Source organism: Jaculus jaculus, chromosome 11, assembly GCF_020740685.1.
Source record: "Jaculus jaculus isolate mJacJac1 chromosome 11, mJacJac1.mat.Y.cur, whole genome shotgun sequence".
Taxonomy (NCBI): domain Eukaryota; kingdom Metazoa; phylum Chordata; class Mammalia; order Rodentia; family Dipodidae; genus Jaculus; species Jaculus jaculus.
In genome coordinates this window covers 95,984,306-96,001,949 of record NC_059112.1, presented here as the reverse complement: position 1 = coordinate 96,001,949, position 17,644 = coordinate 95,984,306, and the positions used below count along the sequence as shown (strand labels likewise).

At 41.3% G+C, this 17,644-nt stretch overlaps 1 protein-coding gene across 2 annotated transcripts in view; it reads left to right on the top strand.

Moving 5' to 3' along the window:
- The window catches only part of Dpy19l1 (dpy-19 like C-mannosyltransferase 1), an 85,086-nt gene extending 71,091 nt beyond the window's left edge, over positions 1-13,995 (top strand). Inside the window, exons 17-23 of one of the 2 annotated variants that reach the window (XM_045161854.1) lie at positions 4,903-4,927; positions 5,584-5,703; positions 6,886-7,060; positions 7,666-7,765; positions 8,814-8,939; positions 11,254-11,416; positions 12,740-13,995. In XM_045161854.1, coding sequence (XP_045017789.1) covers positions 4,903-4,927; positions 5,584-5,703; positions 6,886-7,060; positions 7,666-7,765; positions 8,814-8,939; positions 11,254-11,410 — 703 coding nt within the window. In that variant the 3' untranslated portion in view covers positions 11,411-11,416; positions 12,740-13,995. Of the gene's footprint in view, positions 1-4,902; positions 4,928-5,583; positions 5,704-6,885; positions 7,061-7,665; positions 7,766-8,813; positions 8,940-11,253 lie in introns of both variants that reach the window. The other variant, XM_045161852.1, reaches the window with a different exon arrangement.
- The last annotated feature ends 3,649 nt before the right edge of the window (positions 13,996-17,644 follow it).

Here is a 17,644-nt window from a genome sequence, read left to right as displayed (position 1 = left end):
TGTCCTACCCCTTCTCTCTGGCCCCTCCTTGTTGAGGTATATGGGTCATGCATTGTGGAGTTAGCCCACAGTTATGGGTAGGAGAAATGTCTCTGCATATCATGACCCAATGAGTAGGTGCCCTTTTTATTGAGAAATGAACAGGGATATGTAAAACTGGTATTTTCTTATACAAAATAAATTTTAGACAGAGCAATATTAAAAAATCATAAAAAGTGAAACTCGGAAATTAACCAAGAGAACAAACATATAATCTTAGAAGATAAGCCTTCCTAACCATGATATAAAACCTATATGCTAGAAGGAAAATATTGACAACATTGAACAGATAAACATTGTTGTGCTAAAAGATACTAGAAGCTTTGTTCAAATAAAAAGGACAATTCAGAGTAAATACTTTTATTATATGACTCAGGACTGATGACAGCTATATATACTATATACCTAGAGACCTCTTCAAGATTAGTAAAAAAAAAAAATGCTAAAGACATTAGAAAATAAGTGGGCATGAAGAAGATTATGAGAGGAAAACAACTTGCCTTTTCCCTTCCCACTACACTTGTGCCCTAAAGACGCTCTTTCTGCTCTTCAACAATGGCTAGTTGTCTCCTGTCTCTGTAGGTTTGTAGGAATTGAACACAAAGTTGTGCGCCCTATACTACTTGCAACCTGGTGTTTTCTGCATAAATTATTTCCTTAATGTTTGCTTACCTGTCACATTCTTCAGGAACCTTTCCATTGCCATCATGTCTGAGCAGATTCTTTGTCCCCATGCCAGTATTTTCTACCTTTATATCATTTATCTCTCTTTCATACCATTTGTACTGAAATACTGGTATAGTATTTGATCTCTCTTCAAGGGAGAGCTCATTTCTTTTTTTTTTTTTTTAATTATTCATTGTTATTCATTTGAGGGCAACAGACAGACAGAGAGAGAGAGAGGGCATGCCAGGACCTCCAGGCACTGCAAACAAACTCCAGACTCATGTGCCCCCTTGTGCATCTGGCTAATGTGGGTCCTGGGGAATCGAGCCTCGAACCGGGATCCTTAGGCTTCACAGGCAAGCGCTTAACCACTAAGCCATCTCTCCAGCCCAAGGGAGAGCTCATTTCTATTCAACCATTTGTGCATGACACCCAGCACCTAATTAGGTATAGTAGTTGACACTTGACTAATAAAGAGGTGAAAAAGTCCCCAATCCTGTGACAGAGACATTCAGAAATGAAGCCTTTTTACTTACTAGTTTGTACAAACTAATACTATCCAATTCCTGCATGACTGGGAGGGAGCAGGTGGAAGGGTAGTTGGCAGTGCACAGCACACATGCAGTGGCCTATCCCTTAGCCCAGCTCCCCCAGTGCAGGTGACAGTGCGCACAGAACTGCAGCAGTAATGACCGGAAGAGCCTGTGTGATATAATAGTGTGGAGTTGATTTAATTATGATATAGCCATGAAGTGGAATGTTGAACCATCTTATGGATGGCTTTATTTGCATCATATGCTATTGGATTTCAAAAATGCTGAACAGTACACATACAGGATAAGAACACTTAAAAACGGAGGTGTTGTGCATGAATCTATGATAGGAGTGATACAGAAGGATAAAACCCATAAACTACTTAAAGAGTAGGGGTCGGACAGTGGAGCAAAAGAACTAAATCATCCTTTTCTTTTTCTTTGTGTGTGTGTGTGTGTGTGTGTGTGTGTGTTTTAAGGGCAGGGCTTGTCAAACTTTTATACATGTTCTTCTGCAACTTGCATATACCTACCCATACATGATTCTCACCCTCAAGTCTCTTGCCAACACAAAGATAGATTATTATGTCTGTTCCTAAGAGAATCCTTGTTCTCATTTAGAAATAATTCACTTTAATTATGCCTTTGCTTAAACCTGAAGCAGCTGAGTTGAAAAGTAGTGGAAAGGAAAATAATTCTGATACAATGTCAACTTCTTCTTCACTTGAGGTAAATACTATTTCTGTAGAATTTGGGGAAGAAGTGACATATTTAGAACAAAACTTTGTAGCCATGGAAGAGGATGGTAAAACGTTCCACAGAAAAATAAAATTGTCTCTTCAAGAATTCACTTATTCTGCATAGTATTTCTATGTAGTAAACATTTTAGAAAGCCAATGAGCGGTGTCAGGTTTTCGATTCAAGTAGAAACAGATCTCTTTTATGGGGAGGGAGTGACATTGACATTTCATTTTGCCCGAGGTTCAAAGCCATGTCATTATCAAATGGAGAAGAGAAGATGAGGGAGATGCTTTTGTGTGTGTGTGTGTGCACTTGCGTGCATGCACGCGTGTGTGTGTGTGGTGTACATGCATGTTTTATGTGCGTGGGCATGTGTGCATGTGGAGGCCAGAGGTCAGCACAGGTGTCTTCCTCAATCACTGTCCACTTTATTCTTTGGGATAAGCCCTCTTGCCTAACCTAAAGTTCACCTATTTGGCTAGAGTAGACAGAGTCAGTGAGCCCAAGGATTCCCTGTATCTGCCTCCCCAGCTCTGAGATTACGGGAACATAACACCACACCTGACATTTTACTTGGATTCTGTGGATCCAGACTCAGGTGTTTATGCTTGTACAACAAGCACTGTACCCTCTGAGCCATTTCCCCAGTCCCAGGAGGTACATTTTCACTGTGCTTACATTAGCTCCTCCTTCCTGGGTGTAGGAAGAGAGTAGAAAGAAGAGGCATCATGCCGTAGAAAATGTGTCAGCGCTAAGATTGGTCTGACTGTAGTCCTGGCTGAAAGCTCTGGGGCAGAATTCCTTGGCTGTAAGTTGGGATGATAAATGGTTGTAAGATCATAGGAAACAGAATGTATCAGCATGTTGGCATTGTAGTTGCTCAGGAAATGGAAACTGATGGTTTTTACTTGCCTATTTCTTCTTAGGTTAGGGAGGTGCTGACATGTATGTTTGTCCATTCAAAAAGGAGGTTCCAGTCTTGGTGTATCAGTGCTTAAATTACACAAGGTGTGTGTTTTCCAGTCACACTTCCCTAACTCTGACTAAGACTTCTCCCTTGAACTCATTTATTTATATATGCCTGTTTGTCACCCCTCCTTGAGGGTCTCATGAGAACACAGCACAGAACATTTGACCACTTCCCCTATTCAATGGCTTCCAGAAATTGTAGTTTCAGCTTTGACTTTGCTTTGACCTTATCTCTACATCCAAACCACTACATCCAATCCTGCTACTGTCACATACAGAATTATACACCATCTTTGGCCACCACTGTTCACCTCTGCCCCGGCCCATTTCACAGTCACCTCCCTTGGATTACTGCCTCCTGGATGCTTCATTGACTCCCTGCCCAGCCTGCCAGGTCTGTCTCCCCACACAAAAGCCAGATCATGTCCCTGCTAGCTTCAGATTTCCATATCACTCCAAGTCAGGTAAATCAAGGTCCCCTTTGACCTCCCTTCCTACCAGTTACTCCTCTCTTAGGCCCTGTTCTCCCCTCTCTGCATGTCTAGCCCATCAGAAGCTCTCTGCTCTGGAGTTTTTTCATGCTTTGTGCATTTGCCTGAAATGGTAACCCTGCAGGGTCTTCTGGGACCCTGCTGTCAGGCCCACACAGATACCATTCATTTGGTAGCCAGGCTGATTAACACCTGTTTTTCCAGGCATTTACATTTTCTACATTTTATACCATTTCCTGTCTCCACAGCACTGCACTGGTCAATCTGAGACAAAGGCTTACTTGCCACTGGGGTTGTTTGTTTTTGACTTATATGTAAGCTCTGTGAGGGCAAAGCTGGTTTTCCATCTTGTTACTTCTCTCAGTTTTCAGTGTTGAGTGATCAGTGAAACTGAGTAGATGGGTGGGTGGATTTGTACCTTAGATTCATTTTAGTAGAGACATACACTTGATACTAAAACACAAATGTGAATTCTGTTTTATGTGAGAAAATTCAGCAAGGGCAAGTGGGGTAATTTTGTCTAAGGAGCAAACCCTTGATGCCGGAGACAGAGTAGCCTCTAGTGTTGAAGAGGTCAGTTAGTCTGTGGCCAGAACACTGTGATCAAAATGGAACATAGGAGGATAGGAGGAAGTCAAGGATGAGAAGTAACCAGCTAAGGAAGACTGTCCAGCATGAAGAGATTTGAGGTGGCAGAGGGAGCCCCGCAGGAGGAGTGGATGATGTGCCCTTTCTAAGAGGCTGTTCTTGCTGTAATGGATATGGTGGAGGGAGGCCGAAGGCGGGGCTCTTAAGTACATCATAGCCTCTGAGTGCGTATCCTTCAGGAGAAAACGAGAGCTGCTGAGCAAAGCCAGCCATGAATGCTGTGCCTGCTTGTATATTCTGTGGTTGGTGCTGAGAAAATTCCCTTGTGTCTTGGCCTTCCTCAGCCCTCCGTCACCTCTATTGCAGTGCAGTATATGGGGAGACCAGAGCACACAGCAGGAAATCGGGGGAGCAGGCACAGGGTCTGTGAAGCTTAGTTCTTTTTTACTCCCTGTCTTGTTTATTATTATTACGCATGAGGGATCTGGCAGGCCACAGTGGGTGGTTGATGGGATAATAAATACAGAGTCAAATTTTCAAGGTGTAACACAGGATTGCCACTTTAAAAATAAGTTGTCAGAGCCTGGCCTGGTGGCACATGCCTTTAATCCCATCACTCAAGAGGCAGAGGTAGGAGGATTGCCGTGAGTTCGAGGCTGACCTGAGACTACATAGTGAATTCCAGGTCAGCCAGGGCTACAGTGAAACCCTACCTTGAAAAATAAGTAAATATTGTCTTAAATAATTGGAGCACCAGTATTGGTATGTGTCTTAGAGGAACACAGCAGAAATTGTAAAACTCATATTTGAACAAAAATCCAAATAAATGAAGTGCCTCAGTAATGGTTCAATACATTTTCCCTTTTACATTTCAGAAAACAGCAGTTTGATCATGGCGAGGTAAAGTTTAACATTATCAATACTTAATGTTTGCATATATTTGGACTTGACTTCTTAGTTCTGGTTTCTAGGTTTATTGGCAATTAATATCAACCATGTACAAAATAGCCCATGTGTTTTCTGTGAGAACGCTGCATGCCACTCAGTGACCATTTGCTGAGGCAGTGAAGCAGGAAACCCTCCAGGCCTGAGCAGCAGCAGCAGTCGGTTCCTGGAGTCTGTTGAGATGTGAGGCGTCCTGTCCTCACGGGAAACCCTGTTTTGCTCCTCACACCTTGCTGTACAGTCAGAGATGGGCCTGGCTGCTGCGCCACGCCACAAGCTCCCTCCCCGCCGCCTGTGTCCAGGTGGAGCGCTAGGATCGTGAGGTGTCAGTCAGTTCTTTGACTTCTTTCCTGCCCTGGTCTCATAGCAGCACCCAGATGGTTCAGAAATGTGGGCTTTATTAACCACAGGCTTAGACTCTGGGTAGAATTACAGAAATACTTGTGTTAGTGAATTTCTTATCGTAGCCTTCTAAGATGGTACAATCTGAATGTAAATTTTAAAAATTGTAGAAATTTCAGAGATCTGTCCTATGTATTCGCCCGTTTAACAGCTTATTTCTAATCTTCACCAATAATAGATGAATAACTCTTTGCTCCTTTTGTTTAAAGCTGGTTTATCATGCACTGCAGCTTTTAGCATACACAGCCCTCGGCATCTTAATCATGAGACTGAAACTCTTCCTGACACCACACATGTGTGTTATGGCTTCCTTGATCTGCTCAAAACAGGTAACCTGACTGTTCTAGCGGAGTTCTGCCCGAGCCGTAGCTACTGGGAGGGCCTAAAATAGTGCTGCTTACTCACGGTTCGGGAATTCATTACTGTTACTGTTCGAGCTCTGCTCCTGGTCCTGTCCTCCTCTTTCCCAAAGAGTAAAGGCCAAGGCTGAGCGATGTCTGTCCTTTCCACTTCTGAAGTTGTCAGTGGCTTGCAGCAAACACCAAATCAGTGCAGGTGCTGCTAGAAAGTTCAACTTAACTGTAGGATTTTTTTTGACATTTACATCACAAAACAGTCTAACAGTGGATCTTAAATTGTAACTACTTTCAGATTGCGTGTTGTACCTTTGTAAATTGATAGATACATGGTTTCACTCTTGCAGTTTGTCCATCCTTGGTCATTTCCGGTTTGCCCTGTTCACTGCTTCCTTGGTCAGGGTTCAGACTTGCCTTCTCTGCAGTGTCTCCTTTGCCAGTCAGTGACCCAGCTGAGGTGCAGAAGCAGCACTTCCATGAATTGGAACAAATATTTACCAAGTACTGGCTCTGGGCTGTAGGGGTAGTTGTCGACTGGCAAGGGTAAAAAATCAGAAAGCCAGAGTGTACGTGTTCTACAGAAGCTGAGGCCCAGCTGTGCAGACACCACGGAGACGTGGGAGAAGGCCGCAGCGGGGCCAGGGCTGCTGCTCGGTGTGACTCAGCGGAACGCGGGAATTCTCTCACACAGACCCGTGCCCTGTCTTCTTGGCTCCTTCAGCCTGGGCTGGGACTGGAAAGGAAGCTGGTGGGAAGCCTGTCAGCTTCAGCCACATCCCATGGGTGGGGCAGATGAGAGCTTTGGCACAGAGTCTTAGTCTCGGAGAACCTTGCTCTCAACCCTGTATTAGGCCTAAAACATGCTAGGCAAGTGCTCAACTTTGGGCTGGACGTCATAAGTCAAGAGTGAGAGCCTCTCCTAAACAAGGAAAATAGCAAGTTGAGAGCCACGCTTCCTGAAGCAGTGTCTGTCCCAGTTCAGTGAGGCAATGCTCCTGAAGATCAGTGCTTCTAGAACCGTTAGTTAGGATCACTGTCAATATGTGGGATTCTGACAGGGACTATGTTCTTTCCTGGAAAGCTATTTTCCCTGCTGGATTTAATACATGCTGCATCGCCCTAACAGTTACCAGTCTGTTTGCGGTTTGATTTCAGCTGTTTGGATGGCTCTTTTGCAAAGTGCATCCTGGTGCTGTTGTTTTTGCTGTATTAGCAGCAATGTCCATTCAAGGCTCAGCAAATCTGCAAACCCAGTGGAGTGTTGTTGGGGAGTTCAGCAACTTGCCACAAGAAGAACTTATAGAATGGATCAAATACAGTACGAAACCAGGTACAGAAATTTCTATCCGGGTAGTGTTTTCCCATGACGTCATATACTACCACAATGTCCTATTCATGTTTTGCCAAAAAGGAGACATCAATACTAGTTTGTAAGGGAAATATTATACATTATTAGTTATTTATTCTAATTTGAATTGTGTCAAAGTGTATCCAGTTATAATTGATACATTTTTGACATAATTTTGTTTGCTTTTATCCTCAGTGAAATTTTAACATTCATCCTTTTCTTTCCCTCTTGACTCATGACACGTGGTCTTTTCTTCAAGTACGCAAAGGGAAACCTGCCATCTGAGCATCAAGTGACCGAATGTTAAACCATCTGTCAGAGTTCCTTGGTGCTATGAAATGTTGTTTTGATAATTATTTCCTAGGATCAGGGAAGATCTCTAAAATAGTAAATGAAAAGACTAAGACACTCCTAAGTAACAGCAAAGCTTTATTTTCTGAGGAAGTGTTTCCCCTAGCTGGGCTGTTGATCACCCTGTCTGCCATCGGAGCTTCATTCTGCTCCTGCCGTGGAACTTTTAAGTCGCAGACTCCTGTGAGCCTCCGCTCTGTCACTAATGAAACCCCTGAGAACTTCTGTTCCTCCAGACGCAGTGTTTGCAGGCGCCATGCCCACCATGGCGAGCGTGAAGCTGTCTGCGCTCCGTCCTGTGGTGAACCACCCTCACTATGAAGACGCGGGCCTGAGGTGAGTACGTGGTCCTGTTACAAACAAGTACACAGTGGGTAGGGAAACCAGCAAAACAGGAATACTCGGGCAAGATAGGATGAACTGGGACTCTTAGTCAGGGGAGTAATAGTGCTGAAATGAGACTGCTAAGCTAGAAACAAAAGAAATCGTATAGTATCAGTTGTCTACAGGTCCCATATTTACAGTATCCAGGCCTCTTTTAACTCCATCGTCCCATATTCTCCAAATACTAGCTTGAAGTTTTAGTAAGGTCTCCTTCTAGAGTTTTTTTCTTGAATTCTGAAGAGTTGAAAGAGAATTCCATTCAAATAGCACTTCATTCTTGTTTTCACAATATTGTTTGATGTGTAGTGAGCTTAGGTGGTTTTATTTGGTTTTTGAGACTTTATTGCCCCATAAAATGATAGCCTTGCATTCTCTTAAGAGAAGTAATACGTGGAATATTGATGTTTTTACTAGGGTATGCAAAACTTTCCCTAAATGGTTAGGTGAATCCTGTTAACAAAATATGTTATTTTGCATAACAGCAGGATGTGCACTTTATAAATAAAATGCATTCTCATTAAAAAAATCAATTTTAACAAGCTAATTATTAAAGTAATTTTGTAGAGTAAGTGTGATTTTTCTTACACTGAGATATCAAGTGGCGGGACACGTGGTGCTAGATTGTAGATTGCATAGTGCTGGGAGTATCACACCTTTCGAGCAGTCCTGAGCTGTGTGTGCTGTGGCTCACCCCTGTCTACACACGGGGTTGCAGAAGAACTTAAAAACAAAAGCAAGTGAACAAAGAGAAGTCCTAAGTCTGGAAAAGTGGGCTTACATTAAAGCCAGCCCCGCCCCCTCCCCAACTCTAGGGCGATGTCTGCCTTTGCTTTTAATCTCACCCCGGCCCCTTAGCAGAGACTCCTGTGAAGCAGTTCCTCTTTCCTCGATTCTTCTGTATGGTTGTGTTTAGTCCCCATTCCGTGCTTTCTATTAGATGATGTTTATTACAACCTATTAATTTTGAAAAAACAATTTGCCTGTTTATTTTTCTCTAAAGAGCCAGAACAAAAATAGTATACTCAATGTATAGTAGAAAATCAGCTGAAGAAGTGAAGCGAGAATTGATCAAGTTAAAAGTGAATTACTACATTCTAGAAGAGTCTTGGTGTATAAGAAGATCCAAGTGAGTATATGGACAATTAATATTTTATAACCATATGAAATAAAATGCTAATTTAGGCTCGTAGCAAAAGTTGTTAGTAGCATGTATTATGTAAAACATCTTGGAAAGTATGAGTAAAAAACATGCATAATTATTTGAATTTTCTGGTCATTGTAAGTATCTTATTTATAATGACGTGTATATATTCTTGTTTTAAAGAGATTTTATTGTGGTTGATATCTCAAGTTCTTTTTTGCCTTTGATGATTTTTAAAAACTATTTAAGATGAATTACTTTCAAAAGACTTGCAGGGCTAGGGAGATTGCACAGTGGGTAAAATCACTTGCCTGTAAAGCCTGTGGTCTGGGTTCATTTCCCAGTACCCATGTCAAGCCAGATGCATAGAGTGGCACATGAGTCTGGCATTCATTTGCAAAGGCAAGAGAGAGTCGCACACCCATACACACACACACACACACACACACACACACACACACGAGAACAAGGTCTGAAAACAGGATGGGGATCCCTGGAAAAGAAAGATGATTTAGTGACAGGGAAGGAGGAGACAGAGTAATAGGGGAGTGGGCAAAATAGGTATTTTAAACATGTATGAAATAAAAATATTTTAAAATGATAAAGTATTTACACATTGACTCATGAATGAAAATAGTTCTCTAGTATAGATCTATATAATGTTGTCTACAAAGGAAGTGAAATAATTACTGATTATGGAGTATCCTTCCTGTTAAAAGATGTATCTATTCAGCCTAGGGAAACTTTAGGAAACTGTAATGGGTGGTGGTGTACAACTCAGACAAAACTCCCTATGATATATTGAACTGTGGAAAACTCGACGAGTTTTATACTTCTTCTTTGCCTTACTCTCTACCACCCAGGTATTGTAACAATTAAGTCTTGGCTACAAATCAAGAGAAAAATTAAAGTGGAAACTCAAAAGTTCAGCCCTATTGTTCTGAGAGTTCAAGTTTAGTGGAATCCAGGGCAGTGAGAATGTCCAAGAGAGCCACGTTGCTACTCTCTTCATGGGGTCACACATTGGTAAATCTCCTTGGGAACTAATCTGGTGGAAGCAAAATATAAATCCTTTGTAACAATGGTGTTAACTTGCAGAAGGAAGATGCATACAATAATGTTGATAATCACAATCCTTTATAATGGCAAAATGGAAAATGATAAAAAATGTCCATGAAAGAATAAATAATGCATATTAGTACTAAAACTATTAAAAAGAGCAAAGTTTATTTTTTATGTATTAAGATGGAGAAATGGCCACATTTTATTGCCACAACTTCCATAATATGCTAATTTTGCCTGAAAACAACCTTAAAAGTATCTGTGTATATAAATAAATCTCTGTGGCAGTGTGTGTGTGTGTGTGTGTGCATGTGAGAGAGAGAGAGGAGGGGAGGAGAGAGAGAAGATGGTACCAGAATGTGGTGGCACATACCTGTAATTTACAGCATTTGAGTGTCTAAGGCAGGAAGGTTACAAAAAGAAAAAAGAAGAAAGAAAAAAATTGCATTGCTTTTTAAGATTTAATTCATTTTGTTAAGATGTACACTTAACATCATAAGATTTTCTTTTTTAAATTGGCTCATCATAGAGTATAGTGAATGCAGCTTTCCTGAACTGAGCATACTTAACCATTTTAAAAACTAAAGTAGGGCTGAGGAAATGGCTTAGTGGTTAAGGCATTTGCTGTGAAGCCTAAGGACCCTGGTTTGATTCCCCAGGACCCACATAAGCCAGAATCACAAAGGGGCACACACATATGTCTGGAGTTCGTTTGCACTGGCTGGAGGTTCTGGCATGCCCATTCTCTCTACCTGCCTCTTCGCCCCTTCCCTCAAATAAATAAATAAATAAATAATAAAAGATATTCAAATAAAACTAAAGTATTTTTGTGTGGTTGGCCTTGTGCTGAATACCCAGTTTTTCTTAAACCACACAACAAATCTATGCCATGGGTATTTTCCCATCACACAAAGTATGGAAACTGAGACTGAGTGAGGGGTTAAGTACCCTGCATTGCATTTTTGGCAGGTAGCTGAGACAGTTTACCCAGGTCTCTCTTCTCCTAAACTATGAGATCATGCATTGTGTGTGTTTATTGTCCCTTTTGCATTCACTCAGTTCTAAAGAGGAGTTTTGGCCCCTCACAAAAGTAAACCTAATTTCAGAGTTTTAAAAAAAAGTAGTCAAATAGAAAAAAAAAAAAAAAGAGAGAGAGATGAGAGCTGTATGTAAAGTGTGCTTTTTCTGCAATTAGATATATGAACATTGATTTTAACATGCACATTCGTCTTTCTAGACCTGGTTGCAGTATGCCTGAAATTTGGGATGTGGAAGATCCTGCCAATGCCGGGAAAACTCCCCTATGTAACCTCTTAGTGAAGGATTCCAAGCCTCACTTCACCACAGTATTCCACAACAGTGTTTACAAGGTTCTAGAAGTTATAAAGGAATGACCACATGTGAGCTGTTGCCTACAGAGAACCACATCAGTCATGGTTTTAATATTTTGCTGTCATGAATTGTTTTTAATTCATATTCAAAAACTTCTGTAGATAACCGTTTTCAAATGGAAAACTATTGGTCAGTTTGTCATTCTGGTTGTAAAAATGACATGCATTATCAGTTGGTTACTGTTTCAAAGTACCCCCTAAAATTTGCTATGCAAATGAATATATACTTGTTCTTGATTTAAACATTTGTGTCAGAGTGAACAAAGCCACCTTTGTAAAAATACATCATGGTTCATGACAAAGATGATACTAACATTCAGACCACTCTGAACTCCATGAGATCTTACAGCTCATGGACCGCTGATGTCCCTTGCTTCCGTATTTGCCTCTTGCTCTTGTCTTTGGACATTTCAGTCATCCTTATGGGCTTTCAGGTTTGCCAGCCCCACCCACGGAGCTTAGTAGATCGGGAAGATGTATTTGGGATGTGGAATTACTTGTTCATCTCACTTCTTCGTGCTCTTTCTGTTCTGTTACTCTTGTGAATGAGCTGTTTCCTGCCCATTATTCATCGAGACTTTTGGATGTGGTTAGGACCAGTTTCTTTAGCTTCCAGCCACATAGCATTATGATGTTGCCCACCCCCAACATGCTGCACACATATTTTTTGGCAAATAAGTGCTGTCTTTTCACTGAGTTGCTTAACAATTACTTATTCTTGGTTCCAAAAATAGTAAATGTGTATTTTCTCATTTTATTATTCAAATGTTTATATTTTATTATCTTTAAACCACTTTAAAAATTTTTTCATGTTTACAGGTTAAAGAAAAACTATTTTGAACAACCCCAAATATAATGCATCTAGAGTCTAGTGTATATTTCAGTAGGTATAATTTATAGTAGACTAGAGTATATGGTACTTTTTCTCTTACTATTAAGATATAATAAAACATAACTAATTTTTCTGTCAAAAAGTAAGTGAATAATGATAACTGAGTGGAAGTTTTGTATTTTAAACTCAAGTTTGCCTGTCTTCAATAAGACAAAGCCTTAAGCCTTATTATAACTTTAGATCTAAAAGAAGAATGAATATATTCAAATTTCTCCTTCATTTTTTCTTCCTGTTTATTTTTTTCTAAGAATATTTGCAAACCTGATTTGAATTTTTTGTATAAATATTGTTTCTTAGAAGTTAATTTGTATGAAATGAAATTTGTCAAAATGATAGATCCTCATTGTTTTAAGAAATAGTTTTCAGGTGTTTTAAGTTCTAAACAAACTGTGAAAATGGCTGGGTACACATTTAATTATACAGTCTTCTCTTAACTATAGGCAGATTAACCTCACTGTGGATTGTCCTTGAGACCTGAATTCTCAAGGATGGTTTCTTATGCCCACTCCCGGGAGACGCGGAAGAGCTGCTCTTTCTGCCTTCTCACCAAGCCCAAGGACAGGCGTGGTCCGGGGGAAACTCTAGCTCAGACTGGTCTGGGGGAAGCACTAGCTTTGCTTGTACTGTCCGCTGCAGAGACAGCATGTACAACCGAGCAGTGTGAAGTACCCTCCCCAGGGCCAGCCTCACTTCCTGGAGCCACCAGGGGACTGTTTCTCCCAGCGCCCTGTAGCCTGTGCCCACGCCTTTTCATTTGCTACCTGTCTGTCTGATTTTTTTAAGCTTTTCCCAATTTCAGAAAATAGAGGAGTAGCTGGGGATTCGTGGATTAGAAGTAGGATTTGAGCAGTGATGCAGTCACTAATCCGAAAAGAAGGAAAGGGTGCCCTTGAGGTTGGGGAGAAAGAACAGAGACGGATGTGAGGGGGGGAGGTATGCCCGTCTCTGCCTCCTCTGCGGTTGTTCGGCACGCTGATGAGGTTAGCTTGCATATCCAACAGTCAGGATTTTTTGATCATATTTTAACGTTTATTTTCTATCCTCAACCTCCAACATTTCCTTTTATTATAAGTTCACATATAACGATTGGAAATTCTGTACAGAAAAAAAAATCTATATCACATGTTGGAAAACATTAAAAGAAGTCTAAATTAGTTTTTTGCCCTAGGAGAATACTTTTGTAATAATATTTCTTAATGTAACCCCACCAGCTCTGCTTGTACTTTAGGCAAGTTAGCTTAACTGGAGGCCTTGGGGGTCCACTGCACAGTCAGCCTTGCACACTTCCATAGCAGTTGGTGCTGCGTGGTATAAATACTTTTATGGCAACATAGAGTAGTAATAGATTCTCTATACATGGCAATGCAGTATTAAAGCTCAGTATTTTACATATTTTTAGCATTTTTTTTTTTGTTTTAGTGTGAGGAAAGTAAGGATGGTTAGGAAGTGATTAAAGCAGTGTTGTTGTGACATTTAAATAAACAAAGCTAGGTCAGTATCTCCATATAAAAATGAGCCTCTAAAACTGTGTGGTGTGGAAAAATGTACTGTTAAAGTAGGCCAGTGACTTTCAGGAGAAAATGAAAGAATGTGTCAGAAGTAAAGTGATGTTACACCAGGAGAATTGTATTTTTATGAATCCTATGTCTCTTGTTTACATGTACTATATATGGTAAATAAAACCTTATGAAAAAGATGTAGAGAGTGTTTACTTGCCCACCCTTGCCTTGACCATGAACATGTGGTGTTTTACTTTGTAGTCCTAGTTTTAGACTGCATTCCTGACTGGTGCCTTCATCTCTAGTGCTGGAGGTAGATGCTAAAATGATAGTATCTTTTGTTACTTTCATAGTCAAAGTAACTATCTTTTTAAGCAAGGAACAGGTGTATTGTGGTAATTTAGAGCTTCTGGAAGCTTTTTCCATATATCAAAGCACAGTTCATTTGATATAAAAGCTTTTACCAAACTGTAGGTCCATGCTTTTGTTTGTTTTTGATTTTGTTTTCCTCCTGCTTGGAGGAAAGGCCATCCAGCTTTATTCTTGATTCTCACATCTTGGAGAATACAATGTGGTCTTTGTAACTAACTGGTGGGCTTCAGAATTAACCTGGAAAGCCCGTGGATTTCTGAACTTACTGCAATAGTTTCCAATGTGGGACCCTAGAATTTGCATTCCTTTCCAGTTCCCAAGAACTGTGCTTGAGAAAATTGACTAGCTAGCTGGGTAAGGCTGGCCGCTAGGGCACACTCTATTCCTGACAGCTCATCACTTCAGCATATCTTAGATTGTCTCATTCACACCATTGCTTCAATCGGAATTGAAAGGAGCAAGTAACAGACATGGTAAGTGTGGTAGACAGCTTCAGGTCGCTGAGATGAACTTCCAGATGAGGCATAGTTATGGAGGAAGGGATATTTATTGAAGCTTACAAATCCAGGAGAAGTTCCACAATGGCAGAAGAAGCTGACCTGCTTTCACAGGTCTAAGCAGAGAGAGGAAAAAAAAAAAAACCACAAGCCACCACCATTAGAAAGGAAGCACACTTTAGGAAACCCAGGCAGAATTCAAGCACTCTGCATATCTTTAGGCTGGAATTCCAAATCCACCTCCACACCTTAGTGCTGGACCCTAGAATCCACCCATAGTAACACGTCCTCTCCCCAGGTGGCTGCAGATCTCAACTCAAACTTTAAGAAAATTCTGAATATATTGAGAGCTATCCATTCAAACTACCACAGTATGTGTTAGCCTGGGCACTGATACGAGTTATGAAGCATTTCAAAATGGGAAACTAGACCACATTTCTTTTCAGTCCAGAGATGGAGAAGAAGTGAAAATATTTTGAAGTAGATCTTTACTTTGCCTGGAAGGAAACATGAATGCAGTGACATCTGAGGTTTTAAAACTTATTTTTCACTTTATTACTCCTGTTTTTGCCTCAGAAATCTTCAATCTTCTCCCACTTCTGCCACTAAGAATCAGCACAAGATCATTGTCCACATCTTCTGCCTTTCCTTTCTCTGCTCCCAGCTAGGCATTTTTTTCACTTAAGTCTCAAAATTGCTTAAATGTACAAAATTGCTCACAGTGCAAACAAGGATCTGCTTGTAAGCTTCATTGCACTTGTGGATTGATTTTTATTTCATAGCCCTGTACCAGGACAAGTACATTTTTATATTCCAGGTTGGAAGCAGGATTATGGTCCAGGGAATTCTTAGAAAGTTTCTTATATTTTTCTCCTATGAGAAGTGTGGTTTGAGTGTAAAATGTCCCCCACATGTGTTTTTAATTAAGCCTCATGCTTAATTACCAGCTAGTAGAGCCTTTGTGAGTTGGAGACTTGATGGAGGAGGTATGTTACTGGCAGCAGGCATTGGAGTGTATCAGTCCATCTCCACTGGGTATTGAGGGCTCACTGTGCTTCCTCCCTGATACTGTGAAGGTGTAACACCTGTCTTTTTGCTGCTGTGTTTCCCCCACTGTGATGAAACTTGTCTTCTAAACCATAAGCTAGAAATCAGCCATTCCCTTCCATATGTTCTTTCCAGTGACCAAAAGGTGATTGCTACTGGAAATTGGTACTAATCAAAGAGGCTGTTGTTGCTACATGTTGACAGTGGAGTTTTGGCTCTTTCAGAACTAGTTTACAGGAGGAATTTGAAAAGGTTTGGAACTTTGGACTGGAGAAGTCTTACATGGCTATAAGCAGAGATGGACGGGCCATTCTGGTGCGCATTGAAAGCATAAAGTGCAGAGTTAAGTGTGGACTGTGATGGCTCAGCTTGTGAGGTTTCAGAGGGGAAATAAGTCCATCAAGGACTGAGCTAGAAGTAGTTTATGTGCTATTCTTATGGAGAGGCTGACTGCAATCTGCCTGTGCCCTGAGAACTTTAGCAAAATTGAATTTAATTACCATAAGATATTGTTTACAAATATGGAAGTTGTCAATAAAAAAAATTTAAGTAATGGACTGCTGTATGTAGTAGAGAAAAGTACAGAATAGAATATGAAAGATAGTCTCGGCACAGAAAGAAATGAAAGTCTCAAGCAGGAGGCTGCAGCAGGTTCCGCTGCAATTGTTTTATTAAGAGATCACCACCATTTAAGATGGGTCAGCTGCTCTGCAGTGGGGCAAAAGAGTGCTGAGACTTTTGAAAGAAGGAAGCCTGCCCGGTGTAGTGGCCCACACCTTTAATCCCAGCACTCGGGGGGTGGGGAGCAGAGGTAGGAAGATTACCATGAGTTCGAGGCCACCCTGAGACTACATAGTGAATTTTAGGTCACCCTGGACTAGCGTGAGATCCTACCTCAAATTAGAAAAAAAAAAAAAAAAAAGGAGGAGGCCTGAAGGAAGGAGTTTCCTGCTCCCCAAGGCTTCATCCCACCTCCCCTCCCCACCTCCATATTAACAGATTTGACAGCAAAGCCCACTTGGTGCTGGTTTTGGAAGCATTACAATGTAGGGTCATGAAATGCACACACTTCTTGAGATGGCTGTTTGGGTGATGTCAAAGGTCCCTGCAAGAAGGCCCTGTGAGGCCATTGAGTGAACATAGACTGTGGGTTACAGTGGAGACCCCAGAATGTTGGAGATGCCAGGGATATGGAATGAAGACTGTGGAAAACTGCTGGCTCAAGGTAGCATGTCTGGGAAACAAGAAACTCTGAAGGGGTGGAGTTGCCCGAGGCTTTTGGAGCCTAGAGAATTCCATGAAGAGCTCAAGATACCTGACATGGAGCTGCTGGAAGTGATTTTTGCCCTGCTGCTCCTCAGTCCTGTGCTAGTCCGGCATTTTTCCTTGCTATGCCCCCATTGTTCCTTTCTGCAATGGGAATGTTTACTCTGTGCCACTGCGTCTTGGAAGTGTGTAACTTGTGTTTGATTTTGCAGAGCTCACAATTGGAAGTATGCCCAGTGAGACCTGGCAATGTCGGGATTGCTAAAGACTGAGGGCACTGTAGGAGTTTTGCATCATGAGATGGCCATGAGTCTATGGGGGCCAAGGGCAGAACGGAAAGACTTGAATGAAATGTCCATGTTCCAGTCAGGTTCACATTGCTGGTAGAAATCACTCAACCAAGAGTAGCTGGTGAGGAAAAGAAGTTTATTTTGGCTTACAGGCTCAAGGGGAAGATCCATGATGGTAGGGGAAAATGATGGCATGAGCAGAGGATGGACATCACCCCTTGGCCAACATAAGGTGGACAATAGTAACAAGAGTGTGCCAAACACTGCCATGAGGAAACTGGCTATAACACTCATAAGCCCGCTCCCAACAATACACTGCCTCCAAAAGGCATTAATTCCCAAATTTCTGTCAGCTGGGGACCTAGCATTCAGAA